At 36.2% G+C, this 25391-nt stretch overlaps 1 protein-coding gene and 1 long non-coding RNA gene across 2 annotated transcripts; one reads left to right on the top strand and one right to left on the bottom strand.

Annotated features, from left to right (window-relative positions):
• Positions 1–669: 669 nt before the first annotated feature.
• On the bottom strand, positions 670–2746 carry LOC115965543. The gene is made up of 3 exons (XR_004086102.1): positions 2623–2746; positions 1658–1742; positions 670–975 (listed from the first exon to the last, which is right to left on the bottom strand). It is a non-coding gene; the product is annotated as an uncharacterized LOC115965543 (long non-coding RNA).
• A 21356-nt stretch (positions 2747–24102) lies between these two features.
• On the top strand, positions 24103–24705 carry LOC115968577. Its single transcript, XM_031088001.1, has one exon. It carries the CDS (start codon positions 24103–24105, stop codon positions 24703–24705), a length of 603 nt encoding a protein of 200 aa, XP_030943861.1.
• Positions 24706–25391: the final 686 nt, after the last annotated feature.

The following is a 25391-nucleotide window of genomic DNA, read 5'->3' as shown; positions in this document are numbered from 1 at the left end:
GATTAAAAAAAAGGTTAAGTAAAATGTCACAAAATCTCAAGAAACTAGATTCCCAGATGTCCCCCACACCAGGCCACTATTTATGAAAAAACTCAAAACCCAGCTGTGAAATCGTACTTAAGATTAGTCCAGTTCAAGAAGACAGAGAACACAACCCAATATTTGCACTAATCCCATTAGATGACCTGAACAAAACCATAAAACACAGGCACAAAAACTGTCCCACAACCATTTTAACTATATATATAATGTGCTTCCATCAAAGTGAATTAAAGAAGAATATCTAATTACATAAATTTAGAAAACAAACAAATCTTGATAATGTTTTCATTATTCTTATAGCTGGGTTTGAGTAACTGTATGACCTCATAACAGAGAATGCATGATGCAAAGCAATGCTTGATAAATTTATTTGTGAGGAAATTGGTGATGGTGGGTTTGGTAACATGTATAAATGGAACATTAATCATGGGGTTAGGTCCTACGCACTCCCAACTGTTGGTGTTAAGGAAAGCCATAGTTGTGGGAAGTTCAATATCCTTAATCCATGAATATATTCTTCCATGCAAATCCTTAGCAACTATATCCAGGTCTTAGATATGGAGAGCATCTCTTAAGAGACACAAGCATATACAGTATCAGCGCTCATGTTAATATACAAAAAAAATACCCACTTATAGGTATCTCCCAAAGTCTCAAGTGCAAAGAATGTGGGTTCAGGCCAAGGAATTAATCAATAATATGGATTTTTCACATCTGACTTGAGCTGTTGACGGTAAAATCCAGTTGATTCAGCATGTTGTTTAACACACACACAGAATGCAACCCTGCTCAAGTAAAGTGTAGTATAAACAAAGAGCAAAATTTCTTTAAACAATAGCTCTTTTCTGTAATAAGAAAAGAAAAAAGGTTTATTTACAGTCTATAGCACAAATCCAGATCAGCTATTTGCTTTATCCCGAAGAAGTGCTCAACCTAGAAGATGGACAGAAAATTGCACTTTGTAATCAGTGCAAGCAATACGGAAAGACAGAATAAAATTAACGATACATAAACCCAGATGGAATGCTATTGAGCAGAACGCATGATTCTTAACCTCTTTCTTTTTCATAGGAAAATCAGCAGTGTTGAAAAGGATGCAAATGCATACCTCTAGTGACCTATTCTCTAACTTTTAGAAATGTGAAGAGGTATTTTTAGCTTGTAATATTCACGAATCTACAAGTTGTCAGGATTGATATTAGTAAACTAAGAATTTTTTTTTTTGATAAGTGAAAAAATAAAAATAAAAAATAACCACGTATTCCCTTTTTTTTAGTTGGTAAGTTACAACCACACCCAGTAGGTGTTAAAAGTTAAACCTCAACCAAATCCTCCAGCTGTCTCTTACATTGGAAGAAGGTGCCATTTGAGCCAGAGCTAGGGCTCATTAGCAGCATTCTCCTGTTGTACACTGGGCATCTCTTGATTTTTATTTTTATTCTTTTCCCCATGAAGCAAGTCTCGTGAAATCATTTACTAAAAGAAAACTACAACCACCACCACTAAAACCGTACTAATATATGAAACTTAGAAGGCTGGGTACATACTTTTTTATTTTCATGGATATAATAAAATCAAGGATAATATCACAAAATAGTATTAAGATGTTACTGACCTTTCTATCACCAAGCATTGGTGTCAAGCCCCCAGGGAAGTCCTTCTCAACAGTAGCAAAACCACTTCTAGGATCACTCGTTTGCCTGGTAAAAAAATACACACAAAAAAGAAAGAATAAATATACCAAGTAAACAGAGGTTAAAAATTAAAAAATGTTTTTTAGACCATACAGCTACAGACTACTCATGCTTCACTAATTCAAAGCTTTGATTAAGAAGAAAGCCTTCGTTGGAGCAATGCAAAACATAAGATGTGTTTATCAACCAAATATAAATACAAAAATCATTGCGTTCATTGGAATAGCAATAGCCTTATTCGTTTGAGAGCAAAACATGCTCAGGGTGTTGAGCATTATGCTACCTAGATTAAAGTGAACTTTTGTTTGCTAGAACACGCTCTCTCAAAACGATGTATACTCTTTCAATTAATTTTTAAAATGTCCAATTTCCTATCCAAAAGAAAAAGAAAGAAAAAAAAAAATCATACTTTTTCACACACACACACATATATATATATATATATATAACATTAATTTTTTAAGATTTAGTATATTTTTAGAATCATAATTTTATATGACAAGAAATTCATACTTCATTCCATCTCGTCAACCATTACCAACATCATCAATTCATCAAATGTTTGTTCAGAGCCGAAATTGAACATTCCCTATTAATATAGTTTCTTTTTCTATATTTGATTTATATAAATAAAAGTCCAACTGACTGATCAACTCCCATATTCGTTTTTTTCCTCACTTCAATTACCTAGCAGCCACGCAATGGCTTGCAAGAACAAGCTTTCCTTTATACCATAGTAATTAACGGAAATTCAACAACAAGGATAAAGATTATTGCACAAGAAACCACATAATTGATATCCAAAACTTAACCTTATGATGATCTTCTAGCAGGTATTGACACCAAATTCATGCAAACTAGAGAGAGAGAGAGAGAGAGTACATACGCTTTTTACCACCGACAGCCTTGTGAACCAGCCTTCTCGGCGATGGGCTCGGCGGCGTTGGGTATGGGTTCGGCCTTGTCAGCGTTGGGGTCGTCGGCGCTGGGCTGGTCTCTCGGCGTCGGCGTCGGCGTCGGCGAAGTTTTTTATGGAAGGATTTATCTGACGAAAGAAAAAAAATTAGGGTTTATCTGGAGATCGGATGGAGGGTGAGGGTTGAGATCAGATGGAGGGTGAGGGTTGAGGTCGGAGATGGAGGGTAAGGGCTTCAGAGATGGAGGCTTGAGAGATGGAGGCTTGAGATCGGACGGAAGTGATGAGGGTGAGATCGGATGGAGCGTAGAGATGGAGGTGATGAGGGGTCAGATCGGATGGAGGTGATGAGGGCTTCAGAGATGGAGGTGATGAGATGGAGGCTTGAGATCAGACGGAGGTGATGAGGGTCAGATCGGATGGAGCGTAGAGATGGAGGTGATGAGGGTTGGAGAGATCGGATGGAGGTGATGAGGGCTTCAGAGATGGAGGTGATGAGAGGGAGGCTTGAGATCGGACGGAGGTGATGAGGGTCAGATCGGATGGAGCGTAGAGATGGAGGTGATGAGGGTTGGAGAGATCGGATGGAGGTGATGAGGGCTTCAGAGATCGGGTGGAGGGTAGCTGATGGGTTGGAGAGATTTTTATTATTAATATTTATACTTCCCCTAAAGCCGCGTTTTTAACATGCGGCTATAGGGGAAATCTGAAGCCCCGTTTCTTGGACCGTGGCCCCATCTGAGACTAGAGCCAGCGTTTTTGAACACGCGGCTTCTTCCCCTAAAGCCGCGTTTTTAACATGCGGCTATAGGGGAAATCTGAAGCCCCGTTTCTTAACCGTGGCCCCATTCTGAACTAGAGCCGCGTTTTTAACACGCGGCTTCAGAACCAGCTCTTAGGCCGCGTTTTACGTTTAAGAAAACGCGGCCTCAGAACAGAACTAGAGCCGCGTTTTAAACACGCGGCTTCAGACAAGTCCTTAGGCCGCGTTTATATCTCAAAAAAACGCGGCCTCAGAACCTGTCTATGGCCCCGCGTAAAAAACGCGACCTTAAGGTTCTGTGAAGCCGCGTTTTCTTAAACGGGGCTTTAGGCTCAACCTTGGGCCGCATTTTAAAAATGCGGCCACAGTAAAAGAAGACAAAGAAAAAAAAAAAAAAGAGTTTGGGAAAAAATAAAATGCGGAAGTCCTTAGGCCGCGTTTTTATCTCAACAAAACGCGGCCTCAGAACCTGCCTATGGCCCCGCGTATGAAACGCGGCCTTAAGGGAGGTCTTGGGCCACATTTTCAAAAACGGGGCTTTTGCCTGACCTTGGGCCGCGTTTTTTATGGCCGCGGGTTAAAAAACGCGGCCCAAGGCCCCCGCGTTTTGTAGTGTGAGGAAATGAGGAACTAAGAGTTAGGGTTAGGGTTAGGGCTGCCAATTTTAAATCGAGGATACTTCTGAAATAATTAGGCCAAGTTCTCTGTGCCACCATGTCACAAAGCTCTATCAAGACCTCCATTTTTTATTTTTTATTTTTTAAGTTTCAATGTGTGGTTTTGATGTTTGATTGAGAATTAGGTTTAATAATTTGGAATTTCAAAAGAATGTTCCTTACTAGCTTGATTATTATTTGTATCTAATTCTATAGGTTTTGGATATCCATTGATTTGGATGCTATGGTTTTTGTATATTCGGGTTATGATTTGATTATCGTGGCTGATTCTAAATACATAAATTTTATTTTTTAAAAATATAATTGTATCTAATTTTAGTGTAATATTATTTCTCTCTTTTCCCCTTAGTTGTTTGCAAAGTACAGGGCTTGGTTTGAGGTAATATTTTAAGATTTTTTAAAAACTCTCAAGCAAGCCGGAGCATTCCTATGTTTAGTTGCAAATATCCAATTTTACATAATACATATACATAATTTTTAGACATATAAATTCTGTGCAAAATAAATAAAAAACTGTGTTCTAGGTTCTTCCTAGAAAATATTATATATCTTTTTTTTTTTTTTTTTTGGTTATGTGTGTAAAGGATAAACTCTTATTCCAAAAGAAACAGAGTATCTCTCCAAATTAGTTTGGAGAGAAACACTTCAAACTTTTCATATATATATATATATATATATATTTTGTAAACTATAAAAATTTAATCGTTAAATTTCATATTTCTTATGTTTTTAACATGAATATCAAATTTCATTCAAATTAGATATTATTTACTATTCGATCAATTAACTTATTTTTTATACACAATTTTAGATCACAAAAACTTAAAATTTTAACATTTGTTTGATGACATAGCAATTGATTTTTTATATTCTTAAAATTTTGCTAACATGAAGGATATAATAAGAATATTCAATCCAACGATTAGATTTTTAAAATTTATACTCAATATAAAAAGTTTGAACAGTTTCTCTTTAAACTAATTTGAAGAGAAATTTGTTTCTCCAAAAGAGCTAGACCTCATTTTGAAAATGACAAAATTTGGCGGCTACAATTTTGCTCAATATCTTTTTATTGGATGTGAATTTTGACAAATCTACCATTGGATTATATTTTCTTCTTGTATCCTTCATATTTTCCAAATTTTCAAAAAAAAATCCCTGATCAAAAGTTGTGTCATTTATTAAATGTTTAAATTTCAAATTTTTGTAATTTAAAATTATATATGAATAGTAAGTTTATGAATCAAATAGTAAATATCATCTTATTGACATAAAATTTAACATGTATGTTAAGAACATAAAGAATATGGAATCTAGTGATTAAATTTTCAAAATATGTGAACACGTTAAATTTTTTTTTTTGGGTGTTGTCACCAAACTTTGTGCATTTGAAAATAAAAAAGTGTCACTTAGCTTCAAAGTCTTGTAACTACTTATATTGGTTACATGAATTGTTCTTTTCAATCTTTTTGGGAGTATATTTTGTGCCTAACCATTGCTAAACTTGTATAGATACTTTTTTAAAATTAGGTCTATATAGGGTTTCATTCTTTCTCAGATCATTGATTATATGGCCTTTTTTTTCCAAATTAAATAGAATATAGAAAGAACAACAAGAATATTCCTCTGAAGCGAAAATATCTCCCTTTTATTTTTCCCCGACCTCCCTTTGAAATAAAATAAAAATTATTGGCATTAGGTGGGGAAGGCATCTTTTTCTTCCCTTTTGTTCGTTTACAACTATAAAGAACTAGATGCAAATAGTTAGGAATTTAGGAAAAGTCATGAAAAAAGTGATTCCATATTCCCATTGACCCCCTCCTACAAAGTGCAATTTTTTTTAGTGGATGTATAAACAAATAATTTTGAATAATCATCAACATAGACATAAACTTCAAAAGAGAATTGCGTCTTCTCTAATTGTTTGACGCCTTATGTGCATGTCATAATTCTCCTTTATAGGTGAGACCTCTATGGTGGAGTTCACAATAATGCACGGTAATGATGTATAATATGAAAGCATTTTCTAATTGAAAAAGAAATGATATCGGAGCTTGAAATACCATCAAAGACCAATTCTAGTTGAAATACAATTGAGCAGCCAATAATGGCTACTAATAACTTTGTGGTATAGCTACAAATCGACTTGTCTTAAAAGCAAAAAAAAAAATATTAATAATATAGTTAAAGATGAGATTAGCCAAACAAATTATGCCACAAATTGAATACTACAATTGAGGGATAAGGTAAGGATAAACTTTGCTTAATTCCAAATGCATTGGCCAGATTACTACATTAATTTATATTTAGTGGAAGGTACTTGGAGTTGGACTTCAAAAGTTGGATATTGAAAAAGATCAGGCTATTCATAGATGAGTAAATATCTAAAATAAAAATATATATAGAAAGCAAGTATCCATTATTGCAGTCAAAAATTCAAATTCCACGGGGAATGTCAGATAATTAAAAATATTAAAAAAAAAATTAAAAGCGAGTGAGATTTGAGAAGTCATTGGCTTCTAAGTTCTAACAGCTTTTGCTATAGAACATCAAAATAGACTTAATTAAAGAAAAAAAGAGCAATAATATAGATAAGATAAGATTAGTCAATGAAGTCATATGCCACAAATTCGAATTTCACAATTTGATGGGTAAGGAATAAGGATGAATTGTGCTAAAATCCAATTGGATTGACGGACCAAAATATTGCATGTATTAATTTATATTCAGCGGAAGGTACTTCAACTTAGACGTGGCAAACGGGCGGGTCAATCGGGTTTGCAGGTTAATCGGGTCATGGGTTAAAATGGGTCATTTTTGAATGGGTCAATTGGGTTGCGGGTTGGGTCGGATCGGGTTGACTTGTATTTTTCAAACGAGTTTCTTTTTCTTTTTTTAATTACAAAATCAAATCAATGACAACTTGTTTAGAAAGAACGAATAAAATCAATTAAACAAATCAAAAACAATTTTGACAGTTTTGAGCATGACGAAAATTCTTTATAGTCATAAATTCATGATGGAAAAAGTATTCAATGTTAATAACTCACTGTCAAAATGCATGTAATTACAAGTTTACAACTTCAAAAAGAAATAGATCTTAAGGAGTACTAAAAAGTATATATTTTAAGTTTACATCACTAATAATATCATTCCCACAAAAAAAAATACATGTTAGGTTATCAGTCTCCTTAAGTGCACATGTTCCTATTGCATTTAAAATAATAGTAAAGTTAGATTACTTAGAAAGATAAACTAAACAAAAAAAAAAAAGTTTTAAAAATAAACATAACATATTGTTGAGGTCTAAAAAAGGTCATAATGAAATAAGCCCAAAATAGAAGAACAAGTCAAGCCCAAAAGGAAAAATCTCAGGCTAAGCCCAAAGTAATAGGCACGGATGACCCATGGGGGATAAAAGGAAGGCCTAGAGGATCCTGAAGCCCAGAAAAGGAAGAAGCATCCCAAAAAGAGACCACGACAAAATATAAAGAAGCAAGGATCCTCAAATCCCTTCAAGCACAAATAAAAAGGAAGACTGGGACAGATCGGTAGAAAGAAGACAAGAAAAGAAAAAAACAAGAAACGCGAGCGACCTCTCATGGCACAGACAGCAAAAGAGCCTCGGGGAACCAGGACAGGGAAGAAGAATGGCAACGAATGACTTTCAAAAATGGCAGAACAGGATTCCGCCCAAATAGGAAAGAAAGGGAAAAGAGGAATGCGCCAGAAATGGGGATGCCGAGAAGGGCATACCTCAGCACGTCCCTAAGAGGATGGCCAACCAGAAGCTTTCGAAGGAATCAGAACCAAGAGAAGGAAAGAATGAGAGAAAACGGCAAAGGGACTTACCGAGGCGACAGGGACAGAACATGCTCTGTTTGCAAAAGAACAAAACAGGGGAACCCGGGACACCCAGAAAAACTCCATTATAAAAGGAGGGGACGGGTTGTGAAGAAGGTAGCGAGAAAAAAAGAAAAGAAACACAAGAAAGAAGAAATTCTCTAGGAAGAACCATCAGAAAAATCTATGCAGAAAGAAAAATACTAAGGGAAGAACAAATACTGCTTCCCGATATCCTGTAAAGGCCACTATTGCACATACTCGGATTCAACGAGAATCAAACTTTGTAAGTTTTGAAGGCTGAAATAGCCATTCAAGACTGCAATTTTTGAGCTTGATTGGACCTTGTATCACGTCCTAGTGAGCTTTCTGTAATCAAAACAGATAACTTATTAATGAAACATTGCTTAATAATTCCCAGGATCCTCACAGCACTATTTCTTTGTTTTATCGTTTTGCTAATCCTGCTTTGTTTCCTTCTGAACTTACGTTGTTAATTTTGGTACTCCTCGATATCCTTGTTTGTTGTCTTTCTGTATATTGTCAGGAGTATTCTCTGCATTCACTTGATTCTTAAACAGCTCGTTAGCTGCGGTGAATCAAGGCCCGGTCCACCAAATCCTTCCTTTTCATTCAGGCCCAGGATTCTTGGGCTTGAGTATCCTGAAAAAGGCACTCTCACACATATTAAGTAAAGAAGAATAAGTAAATATTTTATAAGAATTATAGCTCAATCTCAATCTACTCAACATTGGTAGCAGATTCAACACTGCAAATATTCATACTTGCAAATTGTAGCTCAAGTTGGCCAATTTCATCGGCATCTTCATCTACAATACAATATTTTAATATAACTTAAGGTATCATGAAAGCAAATCAATAAAGAATTAAAATTATATAATTATGACTATAAATAAATTAAATTACCTTTAAATCCATATAACCAACTTTTAGTACACAACATAGTTTCCACATTCTCAGGTAAAAGATGTGATCAATACGGAGTAAGAAAATTTTTTTTTTCCAGTGCTAAAACTTGATTTAGAAGCAATAGTGTTTATAGGAATGCTCATGAGATCTTGTGCCATTAAAGAGAGCTTTAGAAACCGATTGTAATTCTCTTTCCACCAAGAGAGAACTTCTGTTAGGAACCCGGTGGTTCCTAATGGAGATTGATGGGAATTGTAGGAGAATGGATGGGGATTGTAGAGAAATTAACTTAATTCGAGGTAGTCACCCTCCATAGAGAGAGAGAGAGAGAGAGAGAGAGAGAGAGAGAGATGCACTAATGCACTAAGAAGTTGGTTTATTCTTCAATTCATATCTCATATTGGATTACAATCATGTATTTATAAGAGATTAGCTCTAATCTCATTGGCCCACATGGCCTCATCCTATTGGTTCTATTATTCCCCATGTGCATTAATAATTCCAACATGTGCTAAATGTGATTAACATGCTTGGAATTGTAACTAACTAACTAAATCTCAATACAATAATTATTATCCATATGCTTATAGCATTCCTAACAACTTCCAACTTTGAATTTTTCTTTTTGCGAAGTCTAGGCTCTTCTAAATACAAGTCCAACTGAGATTTTTTTGTTTTGGCACCATAACCACTTTCATAATGCTCAAATTCCTAATTATTAAAAAAAATTGCAATGAAAAATAATACCACACAACATTACAATCTTTATCATTAAAAAAACATAGCACAACATATACCAAACAAAATGCAATTCACTTACATCATCTTCCTTATCTTTATCATCATCAAGATCATCCACAGCACCACTAGTATGACTAAAACTCCCAACACAAGATGAAACATTTGTAGTGGCCATAGGCTTGGGCCATTCATATTATGAAAAAAGCTTATACAATGTAGTTTGAACGCTCTCCACCTTCATTTCAGCAATGTGTTCAATTGGCTCTATTTTCTTGAAAGTAAAGTCCACATAATCCAACTTATACCTTGGATCAAAAACAATGGCACAAGCTAGCACCATACTATAACAATCCCAATATTTGTCAAATTTACCTTTCATCTATTCTGCCATATTACTGATAAATGAATCTTGGCTCTCCATTTCTTCAAGTAAGAGCAATTCAATTTGAGACACTCATTGAAAATATAAATTCGCTGTAGGGTAATTAGTTCCATAAAATAAAGTTGTAATGTCATTAAAAGGTTTCAAAAACCGAGTTATCCTTTCAACTCTATTCCATTCATCCCTTGATAGACAATGCTTGAAATTAGCATCTTCCTCTACTAAACGGTTCAACATAGAATGATATCTCGTAGCACTGTCAATCATGTCATATGTTGCATTCCATCTTGTACACACATCTAAACGTAAACCCTTTGTTTTCTTCATACCAACTATCTTGGCACATTCATCAAATCTGCACATTCTACTCTCTGATCCTTTAAGATATTTCATAATTTCTCAGATCTTAATCACCAAGTCATCTATTACTTTCAATCCTTCATGAACAATAAGATTCAATATATGAGCACCACAACGCACATGAAAAAAGATACCATCACATAACAATAAACCCCCCTCATTAAGCTTTTTCTTTATAAAATCTTAGCAATTATCATTATTAGATGCATTATCTAAAGTAATGGAAAATATTTTTTTCTCAATACCGCATTCTTCCAAGAAACTTAAAATTTTCTCCGATAATAGAGTTCCTATGTGTGGAGGTGATATATGACAAAAATTCAAGATGATGTTTTTCAATTCCCAATTCTCATCCACATAATGCATCGTAAGACAAATATATCCCTCACTTGTAACAGAGGTCCATAAATCCGAAGTCAAACATATTCTACTAGGAATTGATTTCAACTTATTTTTAACGTCATCCTTCTCTTTCTTGTAAAGTTTTAAAACATCAGCTTTTGAAGTATTCCTAGAAATATGTTTAACATCTGAATTTAGATATCTGAAAACTTTTCTAATGCCATCATACTCAACAAAGCTAAATGGTAAATTATGTTTAATAATAGCCTCTGCTAACATCTCACATAACTCTTCTTAAGTTATCTTGTTTTGTAACACCTTTCCTTGTTCTTCACCATCTTGTTTTACTTCATTTTGTTTTAAGCATTTGAGAAGATGGCGATACAAGTTTGATGTTCCATTATGACTATCCGCCAAAATTTTTTTCCCACACCATTAACAAATAGCCTTACTTAACCCTTCTTCATTAATAGACAATTTCACAAATTCAGTCCAAACTGAAGAAGTGTGTTGTGTTGTTTTTCTTGTTTTTTTTTCCTTGAAACTCTTTTTGGTTTCTTAAACTTTGAATTTGAATTAACTTTTAAAGATGATGAAGGATTAGTAGAAGTATCCATAATAACAGCATCATCATCACTTTCCAAATTTACAGTCGGAGGAGCAGCTGTACTCTAATTATCAAAGCAAAATATATAATTAAAATTAAAATTCTAGTCTATTTAAAACATCTAAAGAGACTGTGAACATAACAAAATATTACTAGACATTCATCCAAATGATAATGAGTCAATGACATTTTCAATTTTTTCAACAATCAAACACACAAACAATTAAATATAATGCTAGCAGAGCAGTATACTATTGCTAAATCATAATATTAAAAAATCAATCCAAAAGCTAAAAACATTTAGGGCTTTAGGAGAATGATGAAAAGGATTTAACTTACCTTCACCATAGTTGATGATCTGTGATTGTGCTCCTCTTAAATGGGTCAGCAGGTGGCGAGATCGAGGCTGTGGCCTATGGGTGGCGAGAGACAAAGAAGTGAGAAAGAAAAGCAATGGAGTGTGGAGCATATATGGCGAGAAAGAGGAAGCTTAGTCTGAAGATTTAAGGGCTGAAAGAAGAGAAGATAAAAGAAAAATATAAGGGAAAATAGTAAAGGCGGAGAAAAGAGTAAAGGCCCAGAAAGAAAATAGTAGAGGCGGAGAAAAGAGTAGAGGCCGCATAAGAGTGAAATTGAAACACTTCTCTAAAAGACTGAAATTGTGAAAGCTCTTAGTGGTTTGTGCCTTTGTGGACTACAGCTACTACAAGCTCTTAAGTCTAGCCATTTACTGTGTTAGTAAATAGTGAGTAGTGACTTAGTGTACTAGACTACTAGTGAGTCTAGTGTAGTAGTGTGTGAGCTCAGAGAGCTATGAAGTGTCGTATCAAATTGAAAGAAATTTTTATTTTTTATTTTTTAATAAATGGGTTGTCTTGTCTCATGTCTATGAAGTGTAAACATCTATCTATAATCTATTGGCTCCAGTGCTTTGTGCTTTATGCACTTAGCATCAAAACGTAATCTAAATATTTTTTTAGCGAATTGTTTTTAACAGGTCGGGTCACAAGTTATTCAGGTCAGGTCAGTCGGGTTGACCCGCAAAAAAATCAGGTCAAGTCATGGGTCAACCCGTTTTTGCTTTGGGTCAAAAAATTCAGGTTCGAATCAAGTATTTTTCAGGTGGGGTCCGCAAATTCTTACCCATTTTGCCATGTCTACTTCAACTATAAAAGTACATAAATAACAAAAGTTATAAAAGTAGAATATTGATAAAAATCAAGTTGTTAACTAAGTATCACGAAATGAAAATGTAGAATTTTTTTTTTTTTTGGGGGTAAACAAGAGAATATTTTTAAACTACCCAAAGGGAACAACTATTTGAGGATGAGTCCTTTCATAGTACATGCCAATATTATCATAAAACAAAAGCATAACAATGTTTACAAGTGGACTATTATGGATTACAAAGTCTTGCTAGGTGACAAGACCTCTTCGAGCTAGTGTATCAGCACACTTATTGGCTTTGCGAAAGCAGAACATCATCTTCACCTACAGAACTTGGTTGATGAGAGCCTTGCAATCCATAATAAGAGGAGTGTGGTTTAGATTACAGTTATGCTCATTCAAAACCCAGTCCAAAATAACTTTTGCATCTACTTCTATCTCTAAAGCCACAATATTGAGAGAAATGCATAAGGATAGACCATCCCTAAGAGCCTATAATTCCACTTCCACACTCAAAGAGGTTCCAATGTTACGAGTAAACCCCTTAATCCACACTCCATTAGAGTCTCGGGTCAATCTACCGCCACTAGCTCTTCCCGGATTTCCCAATGATGAACCATCCAAATTCTGTTTATACCACCCAGTACTTAGGCTATTCTATCTGATCAGAACCACCTCTTTGATCAACCTCCTACCTGCCTTGCCAACGCAGAACATGTACTCACAGGCAGCTTGAATAATGTCTTTATACAGATTCTGGTTGAGCTAATTCTCCTTGAAGGCCACATCATTTATGTGCAACCACAATTTCCATACCGCAAACAAAAAGAGGATATTCTAGGGAACTAGTTCAACCTTGTAAGAAGTCAGCTTCACATTTTTTTTCTAACCAATCACATAAACCCCCGTTGTAGAAGTCCTGGACATGACCATGTATGCGAAACTTTTCCCAAGTTGATTTAGCTAATATGCAGTCCCTGAGCACATGAAGGATTGACTCCCTCCCATTGTTGTAGATTTGACACTAGGCATCTTGAACAATACCCCTTTCTTGAAGGACTTCTCTCATTAGTATACTATGAAGAAAGCATTTCCTTGTAAAAATTTTGATTTTTGGCATCAAGTCAATCTTCCAAATCTACTTCCCATCAAAAGTATTAGAGGTCTCACAATCTCCTCTAGCAATGGCATAGGCACTCTTTTTCTCAAAGTCTCCTGATGGGGAGGAAGCCCAAACATTTCTGTCTTCACCCTAGTGACTGGTTAGGAAAGGAACAGCTTTTAGAAGAAGGGCAAGCTTGTCAGGGATTTCAAGGGAGCATCTAGAAAAATCCCAACTTCCTTCATTTCTCATATCTCTCACCCAACAGTGCTCCTTATCTCTCTTTAGAGGGCCTTCGATCATGCTTCTAACATTCCCAGTTGACAGCCACTTATTATGCAAAAAATTTAGATTGCTATTCGCACCAACCTTCCACTTTATTCCTTGCGCAAAAATATTAACACCACACTTCATTCCCATCCAAACATTGGATCCACTTCGCTTCGGATTTCTATATTTAATACTCAGCTCTCTCGCCTAGTCTTTGTCCTTTTCCATTCTATACCTCCAATTCAACTTTGCAAGTAAGGACAAATTCTTCAGCTTAGTAGCTTGCCACTCGAGCCCTCCTTCCTCTTTAGACTTAGTTATTTTGCTCCAACTAATCATATAAATCTTCCGTTTGTCCTAGGTGGATCCCCAAACAATATTTCTAGTCATTCTATCCAGCGCCTTAAGGATAAGACTAGGCAAGAGAGTGTTTTACATTACATAAGCTAATATTGTGGTGAGCACAGAGTGTGCAAGGACAACCTTCCCTGCAAAGGAGAGCAGATGCCCTTTCCAGCCAGCAAGTTTAGCTTGCACTCTCTCTATTATAAAGTCAAAGTCCCTGGGCTACTAGACCTAGGTTGCTTTAAAGGAAAGCTAAGATATTTACCCAGCTTGGGCGTTGATCGAATTCCCAACACCTCACATAGCTCTTCCCTATCGCTGATAACCACATTAAGGGAGAAATAGGCCCTAGATTTCTCCTTATTAATCTTTTGCTTGGAAAAACCACAGAACCCCTCAAGGCATTACAAGAAATCTGAGTTTAGGTGACGTTTGTAAAACGTCACTAAAAACCCAAAAAACATCGCTATAGACACAAATGGTCTACAACGACATTTTTCTTTGCGACGTTCAAAAAAACGTTGCAATAGAGCAATAGCTATATGTGACTCTTTAGTGGCGTTCAAAAACTTTTAGTGACGTTTTATAAAACGTCACTAAATAATATAACATTTTCGTATTTTATGTAGGAAAATACATTTAGCAACGTTTATAAAACACCGCAAATAATCACACCAATAGCGACGTTTCAAAAACGTCGCAAAAGCATTTGTCCTTTTACTTTTTAGTGACGTTTTTAAAACGTCGCAAAACTTGCTCATTATTTTTCTTTTATAATATTAAAAATGTTATGTAAACCTACTTAGAATTCAACAATAACTAACATAAGCCTGCAATAAACTTGTAATAGATCAAATATACCTCTCATCAATATTCCACAATATCAAATATCCACACTAACACATTAACCATAGATTCAATACATGTATCATCTTGAATTGAACAAAACACTTGTCTATCTACCAAAAAAAAAAAAAAAAACCACCTAAACTATGACAATATTAAACAAAGTACAATACTTTCAAAATAAATGTGGTTGTAACAAAACACTTGTCTACCTATACAAAAAAAAAAAAAAAAAAAAAAAAAAAAAAAAAAAAAAAACCCACCCAAACTATGACAATATTAAAAAAAATATACAATAGAAAAATTCAAAATTTACACTATAGAAAAATTGTAGAAAAAAAAATACAACATTTACAAACTTGTACATAAACTTACAATGATTTAGCCTTTGATGCTCAGGTCTTTTTGCTCAAAAATTCAAATTTGAATTAGAGTTTTCTGTACAAGAATCCAACCAAAACAAGCAAACAACAAAAATTAGCACAAAAGTTCCATATCCCATTAAAGAAAAACTAAATCAAAGCAAATCCATAAGCCAAAACACAAAAACTCCATGACCCATTAAAAAAAATCAAATCAAAGCAAACTCATAAGCTAAAACATAAAAACTTACACTTTAAAGAAACTTAAACCCCAAAAAAGAGGGAAAAGATATGGTGCTGGCAGTGGATGGTGGCTAGAGAGGGAAGAGCTTGTAAATTGGTGGGTGGGCAGTGGCTAGTGTGAAGAAGTGATAAGGGTATGGGGGGGGGGGGGGAGAAAATAGAAGTGGGAAGGGAAGTTTGTCTGAAAAAAAAAAAAGAAAGATAAGAAAGAAAAAGAAAAAAAAAAAAAAAAAAAGAGGTGGGAACTTTCCCACTCAGCCAAATTTTGAGGGGGAAAAGGACAAAAAGGAGTCCACCAAAAAAAAAGGTGGGAACTTTCTCGCTTAGCGAAATTTTGAGTGGGAAAAGGACAAAAATTGTCTGGAAAAACGGCGCTATATGTTTCCAAAATCATCACTATATGTTTTCAGAAAATTTTTTGGACTATATGTTGGGTTGTTCTTTACTAACTATAGTGATGTTTTCTAAAAACGTCGCTATAAACAAAAAAATATATGCCACTAAAACTATACTTTTTGCAGCGTTTTAAGAAATGCTACTATTGTTTTGGGTGACAACGACCTTTTTAATAAAATGTCACGAAAGGCTCACTCTTTAGCGGCGTTTTTTAAAAACGTCACAATATACTACTTATAGCAACGAATTTAAAAACGTCGCTAAAAAAAACGCCGCCTAAACCCAGATTTTTTGTTGTGAGGGCATCCATCATATAAAGGCAATTCTTCATGTTAGCTTTGGCAAATAACACAGGATCATCCGCAAAAAAAAGATGGGAAATAGCCAACCCTCCCCTTGAAGTTCTGACTAGATCCCATAACTTAGCATTACACTTGTCTTGAATGAAAAAGACCAGCACCTCCATACACATAATGAAAATATAAGGAGATAATGAGTCTCCTTGCCTAATTCCTTTGGAAGGGTTGAAGGACTCCAAGGCACCCCCATTAAATAACACCTCAATGTTGGAAGTTGAAATGCACCTCCATACTCAAGAAAGGAATATTGAACAAAGTAAGAGTATCTCTAATAAAGCTCCATTCGAGCCTATCATAGGCTTTCTCAAGATTAATTTTCACTGCCATATAGCCCACCTTACCTTTCTTTAAGCTTATCGTGTGTAACAGCTCCTACGCAATGATGGCATTATCAGCACATTTACGGCCAGGAACAAAGGCCTCTTGCATAAGAGATATAAGCCTATCTAGATAAGGTTGTAGTCTAAAAACTATGACTTTCGATAACTTTGTAAACTATGTTGCATAGGCTAATGAGCCTGTAGCTCCCAAGAGAATCAGCTCCTGAATGTTTGGGAATTAAGGTAATGAGGGTCTTGTTTACATAGGATGAAATATATCCCGTCTCAAATACCTTTTTAACTAAATCCATAACTGACTTCCTCATGATCATCCAAAATCTTTGATAGAACCCTGCATGCAACCCGTCCAGCCCAGGAGCTTTAAAGGCTTTCAAGGCCCACAAACCATCCTTAATTTCTTTTTCCTCTACTGGAATGGACAAGGCTTGGGCTTCCTCTTCAAATAGACAGATAGGCCAGTTAGGGATGTCCCATGTTCTCCTCTGTGAATCCTCCAAACCCATGGTGTAGAGATCCATGTACCACCTTTTGATATACTCAACCACCTCTGATTCTTCAGTAATACAATTCCCCATTCTATATTTGAGGCTAGTGATTCTATTCCTTCTCCTTCTATTAATAACAGAAGCATGAAAAAAAGAGGTATTGTGCTCACCTAGCACCAGCCAATTAAGCCTAGATTTCATTGCTCAAAATTTATCAATAAGCTCTTTGACCTCAACATACTCCTTCCTCAAATTTCTATCTAACTCTCAGAGGAATTCACTTGGTTTATTAGCTAAGGCTCGTTGCACTCCATTCAACCTAGCTTTAATCCTCTTTCTACGAGTAAACAGATTCCCAAACACCTCTTTATTCCACCTTTTAGCAGATATGGTGAAGGATTCAACTACAATTTCAAAGTTTCGACCTCCTCTCTACGCATCTTGCACAATCCCAGGGAAGTTCGGATGAGATAGTCACCCAGGTTGAAATCTAAAAGGCCTCATTAGACCAATACCCAAGGGCTTCTCTAGCTTAACCATGATAGGGCAATGATCAGAATTAACTCAAGTGAGATGCTCAATAGTTGCCTTCGAATATAGTAATCTTTAGCCAACGTTGCAAAAATTGCGATCCAATCTTTCCTTGATGAGGTCTGACAAATTCTATAAATTAGTCTAGGTAAACCTCGGCCCAACAAACCCCATATCCATAAAACCGCACTCATTAAGGTAATCCTGAAAAAGTTTGGCTTTATAAGCATTAATCGGCCTTCCACCTAGTTTCTCCTCACTACTAAGCAATTTGTTAAAATCTCCAAGCATGATCCACGGCAAATTATGAGTAGCATTTTCCAAAGAAAGATTATACCAAAGAATACATCTTTCAGCTAGCTAGGACTTGCATAAATAGCAGAAATAATCAAAGAAAGATTAGAACTACTCACCTTAACAAGGGCATGGACATCTTGTTCAGTCAAGGAGAGATGAGTAACCTTTATTGCATCAGAATTCTATAGCAGCTAGATCCCTCCAGCAAATCCAATGGTGTCTTTTCTTCGCTCACCTCGGGCCTCCCACTATTCCCATTTGTCTTATGTCTCGAGTCACTCAAAGATGCCTGAGCCTCTAACTTGTCCATCATAAGCCTGTTTGGTCGAACCAAACTAGAGGAACCAATCCGGTTTGATTTGGTAGGGTCCTTTGATTTCATTCATTTTGGTCTTGTCTTCCTTCGATTGACAACCATCCAAGGCCCATAGCCATCTTCATCATTACCCTCAACTGCCACTTCTTGTGTGACCACAATGCCTTCCTTTCGATGTTAAGTCTTAACAGCTTTCTCCGGGCTTCAAATAACTTAAGGATAGCCATCCCTCTTATGCCCAACTCTTCCACACCCAAAGTAGAGGACACCAATGACTTCATACACAACTTCTTGCACTAGGCTCCCAATGAGGACCATTATAATCAACAACTTACATTAAACCTATTTAAACACAAATACGAGCATACCTACCTCTCGCTCCTGAAGTCTTATTAACATCCACTTTCAGCACCGGCTTAATAGCATTTCCTATTTCCCAAAGCACATAAGCATCATAACTCAACAAGAAGCTCATTGAGTCTCACCCACACCACAACAGTGTTCACCTTTGCAGTGGACGCCTTGAAGTTCGGTTCCCATAACCTTATAGCTACAAAGTGTCCTCCAAAGAACCAAGGACCCCCAGACAACACTCTATCCATGTCATCTCTGGCTTTGAACTTGAAGAGGAAAAAATCCTTTCCCAGATCCAAGTAGTCCACTCTGCACTAAGGTTTCCACAGGCTCATGGCCATTCTGTGAAGGTAGTGATATCCTACTGTTCTACCAAAAATGAGGGCGTTAGACAAAACACCTTTGATCCTGAACTTGGTTTCTTCAGAGAGCTTCACAATAGCAAACTCCTCAGTGACCTCATCCATTTCATTGTTAGAATCTTCCTCACCTTATTGCTGGCTGTTGGCTATACACATCTAAGCATGAGCTCTTGGAATTCCCCATGGCCCCCATCACTCGAAGAATCCTTAACTCTTTTAGTACTTCGCCGGAGTTTGTCCTGCTCTTCCCCAGGCCTTTCAAGATACTCGCACTCCATTTTTTTATCAACAAATAAAAAAAGTAATTATTTACTTACTCTGCAGCCAAATTTTTGGGGGAATGTGTTAAAAAGAAAAGGGAAAGAATGAAATGTGTTAAAGTCCAAATGTTCAACTAGATTGATTAGATTAACATCAATTAATTTTCAATGGTGGTTATTGAAAAACATCAAGCAATTAAGTGGTATTAATTGAGTTACTACACGATATGCGATTCAACTTATTATTAGTTTTCTTCAATATTTCAATAAGATTTAGCTTAACTGATTGGTACTTCAATTTCCAATAGAGACATTCATGATTCAGATTCTCCACCCCTAACTATCGACGTATAAATAAAATTTTTAATAATTTTCTTTGTAAAAAAAGAAATTTTTAGTTGTTTTATAGACAAAATAGAAAGACACTAAGAATAGCGTAGAGATATGATCATACTCTGTGTGTGTGTGTGTGTGTTTACAAACTAATAATTGCATGATATAGTGGCATAGGTATGTTTCATGCCTATTTTAAAATGCAAATATCCTTCATTTTTTTTTTACATTCTTTGTTTTGTGTTACTAAAGTTTTTTTTTTCTTTTTCTTTTTCTTTTTGTTGGACATGGTTTCAATTGTTGCAAAAACAACAAAATTTAAGTAAGAATATCATATTTCAAATCAATTGTTCCTTACATAAAAAAAAAATAAAAAATCAATTGTTTCTCATATAAATCTTAGAAAAATGATATTAAAATTTCATTATCCTTAAAATAATTAATATAATAAAATAAACATATTCATTCTATTAGTTATCTTTCTAATTACATAGAATAAATACTACAATGTTAGTTCCACTCACACACACACACACACACACACACACACACACACACACACATATATATTACATGTCACTCTGAAAGGAGTTAAGAAACTTAAAGGGTTACGATTAATTTTAGTGAATTCATAAATATTTAATTTTTTAATCCTTTTTGTGTCAATTATTGTCAAAGCAACTAAAAATGAGGAAGAATGTCATATTTTAATTCTATTATTATTATTCGAACTAAAAATATTTCTTAAATAGAGTTTATAAGAATAATCATATAAATTCATTTAATATAAATAATTAATGCACAACTATAAAGAATTAATAATATATTGGCTAATTCAATGAACTAATAATTTGATATAAATGCAAGCTCTGCTAAAGTAGAAGCCTAAATAAAGAGAATTTCAAGGAATACACCACATGGCACAACCATAAAATACGTTTAACGACATGATAGTTTCATTTTAATGTAATGCAATTTTAATGGTTTAAATCGATTTAATTTTTCTTTTCCTCCATAATATTGTGAATGTGGTGATGGTGTGTTTTTGTTTTTTATTTAATTAGGATGGCTTGGTTGGGATTGATTTCATACATTATATTATAATATTGGGTGGGAGTGGGAGGATCACTGGATATTGCTAAAGTGGTCCTCCAAGTACATATTTTTTTAAGACACTAATATTTTAAAATGAGTGATAATATCGGAAAAGAATTTGGGTGATTCTACTTCTTCCAAAGACACTAATCTTATGCAACCTTTTTTTTTTTTTTTTCTTTTTTCTTTTAATTGTAATGCATATAATAATATAGAAATAGCTATAAGTAATGTATGTAATAGACCATTATGGGTTTTAATATTAGAATTTATTCCATTAGAGATATTACTACTATCAAAATCAAGTGGTATTAATGCTGATTGATTTTCTAGTAAGGTATGGACTATGGAGTATTATTTATTTGATTATTCAAAAAAAAAATCAGAGAATATTAATTCTTAAAGGACCATAAAGTGCATTTATTTAGTTTTTGGTTTATAATAATAAATAACGATTATTGTTCCTTTAATTATTTACTTATTTTTTGCTGGCATGTGATTGAATGCAAAAGAAAATTCTAATTAGATATATATACCTTTAGTTGGCTTTTTTAATGCAAAGATATAGTTGGCTTTTGTAAATTGCAATTTTTACATGGGTTTGTTTTGTTTATTGTTTAATTTGTCAAATCATAAAAGTATCAGCCAATGACCAAGATGGTCTAATGGCACCTCCCAAGGTACCAAGTTGAAGGAAGGAGAGGTATTCCAATAGGAAGTAGGAAATTTCTAACCACCGCCATATTAATAATAATAATAATAATAATAATAATACTTTTTTTACAAAGGAAAAAAAATTGATTATTATTGTTTGCTTCTTATTTTTATTACCCGTTTTCCCCCAATTTTTCCTAGCTCGTGATTGAACAACGAAGAAAATTCTAATTAGATATATAGTCTAATTGGCTGTTGTAAATTGTAATTTTGTCATTGATTTTTTTTTTTTTGGTCTTTCTTAATTAGCTAGTTGTGTGAATAACAAATATGAATCTAAGAAATATTTTTGTGTGGAAAAGATAATTTTGGATCTGGTTTTTTGTTGATGTTTCAGTGGTACTATTGATAATATACTTGACTGAAATTAATTATATTCTAAAAGCATTTGTTCCCATTTTCTATCTCTTAATGGCCATTATTGTTGAATATACGTTGTTGCAACAGTGATGCAGAATCTCACTTCTTTGTAAAAAAATGTTTTTTCTTTGTTTATGTTAGCCTTATCTTTTTCTTTTCTTTTTTTTTTTTTTTTTTTTTTTTTAAATCTTGGTGTTCTATTTACACTTCTCAAATATAAAAATAGTAATCAAAGTAAATAAAAATAAAAATAAATAAATATTGTTGTGGGGGCTATGGCCCAAAGTAATAAGTTGGGCCTTGGGCCTGTTCGAGGACGCCAGCCTGTCCAAGGAGGCAACGTGGCTTAGGTAATCCACGTTATAAGCCTTATCACGGGAAACAAAGAAAGAAGGTCCGAGGAGGAATTCCTCCTCGAACACTGAGAATCCGGAGCAAATGCATGTTCAAACCGTTGAAGCACACCTCTCAAATACGTGACAAAGAAGGAAATCCAAAATATCTAAGCAAAAGCTGCCCCCACCACATTAAATATACTGTAACTACTTTTCTGACCGCATTAATGTAGAGAAAACCCCTGAACAGTGTTATCCTGGCTGCCGTAGCTTACAAAGGATTGAAAGGGGTGTCTGATGGGATGGGTGCTCAAGTGGGGGTTCAGATTATCAACAAGTGTAAAGTCCAGATGATGAGGAAGAGTCTATATAATGTAGAGAAGCCCCCCATGAGGAGGGGATGAGAAAAAGGAGGGGAGAATAATGTAGCATGCAAAAGAACTCTAGTGTAGTGATCTGTATTCATAAATTAAATTCTAAGTCTCCTCAGACCAGAGGTTATTTCATCATAATAGTTTTTGTTATTGTTTGTGTGTTCCTTAATCCCATGCAAGCCTTTGCTTAACTTATTTAAACCTAGTTCTTTGACCCATACTCTACAAAATTCATTGTGTTGGGCTTTTTTGGACCAAGACTTCAAGAGGTGTGGGTTTAGGCTCCAAACTGTGTCCCCACAATTGGCGCCGTCTGTGGGGAGAACTTGAGTGTTAGTGAATACGACGGTTGAGCATGGCAGGATCAGGTCCACACCAAGAAAATCCACGCCAAGCTGGCCCTCAACAAACAGAACCTATTGGGCTTCAACAGCAAAATAATGCTCCAGACCCTGAGCCAAATCTAGGCAATGGAAGGAACCGAGAGAGAAGTGTACATACTACTCAGACGAGCCAAAGCCACTCCCAAGTAGGCAGTCGCATATCCCAAAGGTGAAACAACTATTAGGCCATGCAATGAGAGATAGACGACCTGAAAAAGAAGTCGCGCCGTGCACAGCAAAAGCTGTTCCCATCCAGCTCAGACATATCCTCTAATGAGGAAGAGGATGTCAGTTACAAGCGGAGATCAAGAACTCCCCCAAGTGAAACCTTTTCCTATGAAAAGGAGCAGTGCCATGAGTGGAGACATAAGAGCCCATCCAGTAAAGGTTTGGGTAATGACGCCATGAACAAAACAGTGGATCAGATCTCCAGATCACCCTTCGCGCACAGGATAGAAGGGGCTAAACTACCAAGGCATTTCCATCAACCTACGTTTACCATTTACAACGGCCGAATAGACCCTGTGGAGCATGTGAGCCAGTTTAACCAAAGAATGGCTATCCATTCTCAAAATGAGGCTCTGATGTGCAAAGTTTTTCCGTCCAGCTTGGGACCCGTGGCGATGAGATGGTTTAATAGTTTGAAGACGAACTCCATAGATTCCTATAAGCAGCTCACTCAAGTTTTTTGCTCTCGTTTTATTACGAACAGCAGGGTCCCTTGGCCTCTGAGTTCGTTATTATAATTATCTATGCATGAAGGGGAAACTTTAACGGCGTATTCGAATAGGTATTGGGAGATGTACAACGAGATGGATGAAAACCACGACGACGTCGCCATCAGCACATTCAAAAGTGGTCTCCCCACTGAGCATGGTTTAAGGAAGTCTCTAACTGGTAAACCTGTTACCAACGTTCGCCTATTGATGGACAGGATTGACAAATACAAAAGGGTGGAAGAGGACCAGCTACAGGGGAAAGAAAAGGAGAAGATCATCCCTCACAAAGGGAATGATTACAAGTCGGAACGATATAACAGTAACCAGCCAAGAAGGGATTTTTCGAGACAGGCTGGACAAACCAACATGCAAGCGTTTAACGCCGTATTAAGAGAGTCGGTGCAATAGGTTCTGGAGAAAGTAAAAAATGAGCCTTTCTTCAAATGGCCGAGTAAAATGGCCGGAGACTCCTCAAAGCGCAACCAGAACCTGTATTGTCATTACCACCAAGACCACGGGCATACCACCGAGGATTGTAGGAATCTATGGAACCACCTGGATCAGTTAGTCCGAGAAGGAAAATTGCGCCACCTCTTACACCCTTCTAGCGGTCATTTGGGCCAGGCAGTTCAAGAGCCCCAGAAAGACGTATCTTTGAGACCTCCCATGGGGATGATACACGTCATCCTCGTCGCTCCGGGGAGGATTGGCTTTTTTCCCTCCAGGGTGATGTCTGTGGCTCGACTCTCCGCCGAGGATGGTGAGAGGGAGTCCAAAAGATCTAAAAAGGGGAAGTCACTTGTGCTGGGATTCTCGGACGAGGATAAGATTGGAACTATCCAACCTCATGACGATGCTTTGGTAGTCACACTAAGGATTGGAGGGTTCGACGTGAAGAAAGTACTGGTAGACCTGAGCAGTGCTATGGAAGTGATGTACCCTGATCTGTACAAGGGGCTGAACCTAAAGCTCGAGGACTTAACGGCTTATGACTCTCCTCTTGTAAGTTTTGAAAGGAAGACTGTCATACCAAAAGGGCAGATCAGAATTCTCATGTAGACCAGATCAGAGGTGATGGAGGTAGATTTTATCGTGGTCGACGCCTACTCACCCTATACGGCCATAGTGGCCAGACCATGGCTCCACGCCCTGGGAGCCGTTTCTTCTACACTTCACCAGAAGGTAAAATACCCATCAGGGGGCCAAGTGGAGGAGATTGGGGGAGATCAAGCCATGGCTAGGCAATGCATGGTGGCCGCCATCTCACGCCAGTCTAGTGCAGAATCCTCGACGTCTGTGAAAGAGGACTTATAGCAATCAACCACCTCGGCCGCACCCATTGGTGAACTAGCCGAGGAGATAAAATGTGAAAGTCTAGAAAGGGTTACTGTTGACAATAATCCAGAAAGATTCTTCCAAATCGGCTTGGAATTACCTCTTTAAGAAAGCGGGGAACTAATTGGGTTCCTGAGAAGGAATGTTGATGTATTCGCATGGGAAGCCTACGATGCCCCGGGGGTTGACCCTAATCTCATTTGTCACTACCTAAACGTTAACCTCTCTTTTATTCCCAAGAAGCAGCCACCCCGGCGCCCATCGAAAGAGCATGCCGACGTTGTTAGGGATGAAGTGATGAAGCTGAAAAAGGCAGGGGCTATCAAAGAAGTCTTTTACCCCGAGTGGTTGGAAAATACAGTGGTGGTAACAAAGAAGACGGGGAAGTGGCGAGTCTATGTAGACTTCAC

This window comes from Quercus lobata, chromosome 2, assembly GCF_001633185.2.
Source record: "Quercus lobata isolate SW786 chromosome 2, ValleyOak3.0 Primary Assembly, whole genome shotgun sequence".
Taxonomy (NCBI): Eukaryota; Viridiplantae; Streptophyta; class Magnoliopsida; order Fagales; family Fagaceae; genus Quercus; species Quercus lobata.
Note: the sequence above shows the minus strand (reverse complement) of the source record. Positions and strands in the feature narration are given on the sequence as shown.